General features: G+C 44.1%; 1 protein-coding gene and 1 long non-coding RNA gene across 4 annotated transcripts in view; one reads left to right on the forward strand and one right to left on the reverse strand.

The window, feature by feature from the left end:
- The window catches only part of HSCB (HscB mitochondrial iron-sulfur cluster co-chaperone), a 7965-nt gene extending 7097 nt beyond the window's left edge, over nucleotides 1-868 (forward strand). For both annotated transcript variants that reach the window (XM_015562872.1, XM_015562873.1), the window contains one exon: nucleotides 711-868. In XM_015562872.1, coding sequence (XP_015418358.1) covers nucleotides 711-802 — 92 coding nt within the window. In that variant the 3' untranslated portion in view covers nucleotides 803-868. The remainder of the gene's footprint in view (nucleotides 1-710) is intronic.
- The window catches only part of LOC107182836, a 10117-nt gene extending 4036 nt beyond the window's left edge, over nucleotides 1-6081 (reverse strand). For both annotated transcript variants that reach the window (XR_001513588.1, XR_001513589.1), the window contains exons 1-2: nucleotides 5798-6081; nucleotides 5536-5664 (exon numbers count right to left, since the gene is read on the reverse strand). This is a non-coding gene — a long non-coding RNA (uncharacterized LOC107182836). The remainder of the gene's footprint in view (nucleotides 1-5535; nucleotides 5665-5797) is intronic.
- Nucleotides 6082-6090: the final 9 nt, after the last annotated feature.

Below are 6090 nucleotides of genomic sequence, written 5' to 3' on the forward strand. Positions count from 1 at the left end.
CACCAAAGGCCCCATCTTGGTTCTCTGACTGGGCACTTTAAGGGACAATGAGGAAATGCGGTGGTGGTGCACAGGAGGTCAGAGGGATCTGGGAAGTGAAAAATTCCAAAGCAGGAAGTGTGTGTGTGTGTGGGGCGGGGGGGGTGGTCCATGTGAAACCCATCTGGGTTTGCTAACTGGCACTTATTGAAGTGAGGCTCCTACCCTCCCTGGGAAACAGAAACACTATCCTTTCATATTGGCTGCAATAAATAGCAAGTTCTTTTGTCAGCCTTGAGTTTACTCGGGGAGGCATTTTAAGAGGGTCTAGGATTATCTAGGGATGTGGCCTGACTTACTAGAAGCTATGTTATCATATGTTAGTATAGGTCAAGGTTGAGGCCTACTTGAGAAGAGAGTTCAGAGGAGCCTGGCTAGACTTTGGTCAAGGACGTGATTCTTGTCAATACCCGTGTTCATAGGATTTTTCACAATAGCTAACACGTGTCCATCAATAATTGAACAGATAAACAAAATATGACATATCCGTACAATGGAATATTATTCAGCCTTAAAAAGGCAGGAGATTCTGACACATGCTCCAACATGGATGAACTTGTCCAGCCCTCCAGAGGTGGGGGGCTCAACTTTAATCCAGCTCTTTAATCAATAGACTTAGTTTTATTCTTGCCTGAAATGAAGTCTCACATTAATGTCTCTGTTTATTTCAGATGATTTTGAAAAGGCCAAGGAAATTTTAACAAAGATGAGATACTTTTCAAATATAGAAGAAAAGATCAAGTTAAAGATGATTCCCCTCTAATGGTTGCTGATTTTTTTTTTAAATAAAGTTCTTATTTATTTTCTGGCTTCTGCTAGATCACTTTAACTGCTTATATCATCTTAATTAACATGTGGCTCAAGCATTAATGGATGGCAAGGTTTGTCATGCCGGCAGAAACAGCCGAGCCAGAGTTTGGTCAATTTTTCATGTGATGCTGACACACCATGCCCCGCTAGACCAATAGACGAGGAGGTGGGGATGGGGCTGACGTGAGGCCCTAGAGGAGGGTTGGGCAAACTTTTTCTGCAAAAGGAGAGGAAGTACGTATCTTAGGCTTAGCCAGCCATAGGCCTTGTAGCACTATACATAACAGGCACTGGACTAGATTTGCCCATGGGCTTGCCAACCTTTGCCCTAGAGCCACACCTTCCTAATGGCTAGACCTTCAGGACATCGTTTGGTAACATGCAAAACTGCCTAAGGGTCTCTGGCCTACATTTCAAAATGGAGTTACTATTACCAAGAATCAGTCTGGTATTAAACACTAACCACAGTTTCAGCTCCACCTTGAGGTAAAGCACTTTTAATTTCTCTGGACAGTTGACAATCTCTTGTCATGATTTCCATGTTCTTCTAACCTAGCCTGAAGCAACTCCACTTCCCTTTTTGGATCTTTGGAAATTCAGTTTTATGTTCTTGATTCATTTCCAGAACAACAACAACAACAAAGGTATTCTTTAAGTCTCTGGATCAAAGATTAAAATAGAAAATTCTGATTTTAAAATTCCAGGAAACAATATTAAAACTCTTGGAGAGAATTGCTTGTTTATAACTGAAAATCCAGGGTTCTGAACCATGGTTTCCATACTACCAGAGCTTAACACTGCAGCTCCTTCGCATCCTCCCTCATCCTTGTCTAAGAATTCGTATCTTCTGAATCCTGACCCAGTAACATTTGAGGAGTTATGGATCTTCTGAAGGAAAATGGACCACAACAGCTGTCTGCTTAATGGTACTTGGGGATATCAGTACAATCTCTAACCACTCACAATTTACAAGGAGAATGAGTTACTTGTCTGCAAACACACAGGGAGTCCTTTAGGTAAATAATTACAACGCAAGCAAATGTCCTGGCTAAATTGGGTTCTTCTGTAAAGGAGATGAAAGGAGTGTTTGATATACTTCCACAGACAATCTTTATTCCTTCTTCAGAACAATGATCAGGACCAAAACAATCTGACCGCAAAAGGAAATCAGATAAATACTGCCTCAAATGACATCTCTGCAGGAACTTCAAAGACACTTCCCTTACCTGTTGCCATCAACGGGAAAGGTCACTGGGCTTCCCAGCAAGTCATTTCTGACTTGGGGAATAAATAAAAAAGACTTTATTTCTGAGTCATGGCTTCTGAGTCCGTGGGATTACTCCCCACCCCCAACCCCCTTGCAAAATCTTTCCCTTTTATTCTGAACTCTTCCGTTTAGTTGGACTTCTAAAGCCAGGAACACTTTCAAGTGTTCCCTGACAAAGCCCTATGGGTGGTATGCTTCTGAGAGGTTAGCAGCCCTATTTGGATTCCAGTTTCTGGCTCAGTGGAGCAAATGAAAGCACCCACCTCCCACCGCCACATCATTCCTAATATAGTGTCAGAACCAATCAGAGGTCTTGACTAATTTGAGACTCTCAGCTCCTGTCAGACAGGCATAGTGTTAGGGACCAAGTGCATGTGTCCCCCACCCCCCTCCATTGAAGCCCTTACCCAGTCTGGCTGTATTTGGAGATGGTGCCTCTAGGAAAGTTATTAAAGTTAAATGAGATCATAAATGTGGGGCCGTAATCCGATAGGTTCAGTGCTCTTAGAAAAGAAACCAGACAGCTCCCTTGTTCACTCTACCCACATTCACGCGCTAGGGAAAGGCCCTGTGAAAAAGCCAGAAAGAAGGCTGCCATGTACAAGTCAGGAAGAGACTCCTCCCCGGAACAGAAACTCCCCGGGAGGGGCACCTTTATCTTGGACTTCCAGCATCCAGACCCTGAGAAAATTAATTCCTGCTAGTTAAGCCGTCGACAGTCATGGTAGCCTGAGCTGACTAATACACCTGGGTTTCAGTCCTAGCTCTGCCACTTACTTGCTGTACATCATTGTGCTAAGTTTCATTTCTTCTTTTTTTTTTCTTTTTTTATAAATATATTTTATTGATTTTTTACAGAGAGGAAGGGAAAGGGATAGAGAGCCAGAAACATCGATGAGAGAGAAACATCGATCAGCCGCCTCCTGTGCACCCCCTACTGGGGATGTGCCCGCAACCAAGGTACATGCCCTCTGACTGGAATCGAACCTGGGAACTTTCAGTCCGCAGACTGACGCTCTATCCACTGAGCCAAACCGGTTATGGCCATTTCTTCTTTAAAATAGTGATAATAATAGTACCTATCTCAGAGTTGTTGTGAACATTTCTTCTTGAATCAGTTTTGTGTTTTTCTGGGAATTTATCCATTTTTTAAAAAATATTTTTTATTGATTTCAGAGAGGATGGGAGGAGAGATAGAAACGTCAATGATGAAAGAGAATCATTGATCGACGGCCTCCTGCACACCCTCTACTGGGCATCAAGTCCACAACCCTAGCATAGGCCCTGACCAGGAATTGAACCGTGACCTCCCGGTAGATAGGTCAATGCTCAACCACTGAGCCACACCAGCTGGGATAGGAATTTATCCATTTAATCTAAATTATCTAATTTGTTGGCATATATTTGTACAAAGTATTCACTTATAATTCCCTCTTTCATTCCTAATTTTAGTAATTTGATTCTTTACTTTCTGCTTCTTTTAGTCAATCTAGCAGCTAAAGGTTTGTCAATTGTGTTCATGTTGTCAAAGAACCAACTTTTTATTTCATTGATTTTTCTCTATTTTTTTCTAGTCTCTATTTCATTTATTTCTGCTCTAATCTTTATTCTTTCCTCCCTTCAGCTTGCTTTGAGTTTAGTTTGGTGGAAGTTTTAGATCACTGATTTGAGATCTTTTCTAAAATAGGCATTTATAACTGTAAATTCCCCTAGCCATTGCTTTTACTGAATCCCCTACATTTTGGTTTATTGCATTTTCATTTTCATTCATCCCAAAGCATTTTCTAATTTCCCCTGTGATTTCCTCTTTCACCCTTTGGTTCTACCAGGTTTTAATGAAAGCAAGTTTCACCAAAAAATCTGCCTCCAGTAAAGGACATTTAGCGAGTCGGAATGAAAGAGCCAAACCACATATTCTAGAAATAATCGAGTTCCAGCTCTGTTCCTCTTTGTTTTTCCAAACATATGTTTCCTCTGAGGCAAATGAAAAAGTGTTCTAGTGGCAGGATATGACCAAGAACTCTCCCCACCAGTATGGGGCACAGGACCACTTAAGAATCAAACCTGGGGTGCCATCTTGAGTGTGGGAGACGGAAGAGCTCACTGGATTTCTATGCCTTATTAATGTCAGGATGGAAACACCTCCAGTAATTCTAACATATATATGAGAGGCCCGATCTCTGGCCGCCGGCACCTGGGACCTGGGCTTTCCTCACAGCCCCAGCTTCCTGCGGAAGGTCGTCCGGAAGGACATCTGGTCTAATTAGCATATTATGCTTTTATGATTATAGATATCTATGTAAAATCTTAAATACCACTCATGTTATCCACAAAAAACTCATTGTAACATGGCTAATGTTAATGAGCAGTAAGGTAGCGACCGCGCTTGTAGGAGCTGCTTTTGATTAAATTACCTTGACATTGTGGTTAGGGAGGAGCATACCTGCCCCGGGGTGGATCAAAGCCAACACACACATTCTATCACACTCTGCATGCAGAAATATTATAAAGAAAATTGTAGACCACACCACGGTGTCATGCAGGGGCAAATGCTTATGAATAAATCCAGTTTTATCTTTTTAAACACATGCGAGAGCTGTGAGAACAAAGTATAATAAATAGCCAAGAATGCGTACAGGAGCCCGCTCCATTGTTCCTCGGGACAATGTGGGAACAGGGGAGAAGGTTCACTGCTCCGTCCGATTGCCCATTTATTCTGTCCCCGTCACGGGCACCAAGGAAACCAAGGAACACCGTGGGCATTCTCATTGATGTTAACCCCCAAGAGCCGTGTGAAAATCCCTCCTTTTCTACTTCTAAGCCTGCTCTTGGCAGAATACATTGCACGAGGTTCTCCAAGACTTTAAAACAGGACCGCTCGTCATTGTCTGTAATCTACAACAGTCCCTTTCTTCTGGCTCCAAAAGCACCACAAACATCTGATATGCTGGAAAGGTCTGTTTGGATGTAAAAGATGGCAGTTGTTAGCAGGGAGAAGGATAAACGTATCCAAGTTTCAAGGTAAGAGAGAGGAAAAGAGAGAAATTCCACAGAAAACGGAAGAAAATCCCAATTGCTAGATGCAGATATCAGGTGGGGAGTGGAAAGATATAAAGCTGGGGAGGTGGGAAGGTGAGGGATCTTGAAGGAATGTGGAGCCTGAAGGAGGTTGGACCTTCTCCCAAGAGTAATTAGGGAGTTAGGGAAGGGTTTAACGCAGGGGCGGAGCATATCGGGTTGCACGGTGGACAAATATGTCTGGCTACATTGTGGCTAATGGGCTGCAGGGGCAAGAGTAGAACAAAGAGAACAGGTAGGAGGCTCCAGCAGGCAAGAGAGAACGAATTGGGTCATGATAATACTGATAGCCCTAGTTCTTCTGCAGCGTCCTACTTGCACTGTGCTTGGACTGTGCTTACCAAGCAGGTGGTCGTATCTGCCATGTCCTCCCTCTTCTGCTCCAGGCTCCCTCGGACCTGAGGAGTCATGTGAAGATGCCTCATCGCCACCATCAGTACTCAGGACGACAATGACAATGTCCAGATGACCTAGTGAGTCAACAAATAATTAAGAAGGAAGAAAGTAGACAGGGAGTAAAGGACACTCAAGAGATATCACTCAAACCGGCTTCGGCTATAATCGGGTTTTACTACTAAGAAAACGGAGGTGCGGATGCCATACCTTGTGAAGGGAGGATTCGAACCTAGGTCATGCCAAAGCCTGACAGCCATCCTCAAGCCTTAGCCAGCTCAGCCAAGGCAGCCATCTTGTTTGTAGTTCCCCAGGACTGCGAGTCCCAGCATTCCTCGCGGCAGCCGCTCTCCACACACAACAAATCCCAGCATGCCCCTGGGCGGCCCGGGGTGGAGGGTTCTAGAAGGCGTGACGTGAGGTCAAGAGCGGGCTCAGAGGCGGGCACCTCTCGACAATCGCTGTGGCTGCAGCCGCGGGGCCTGGGGACGCGGGCGGCCTGG

The sequence above is a fragment of the Myotis davidii genome, unplaced genomic scaffold (genome assembly GCF_000327345.1).
Source record: "Myotis davidii unplaced genomic scaffold, ASM32734v1 scaffold478, whole genome shotgun sequence".
Taxonomy (NCBI): Eukaryota; Metazoa; Chordata; class Mammalia; order Chiroptera; family Vespertilionidae; genus Myotis; species Myotis davidii.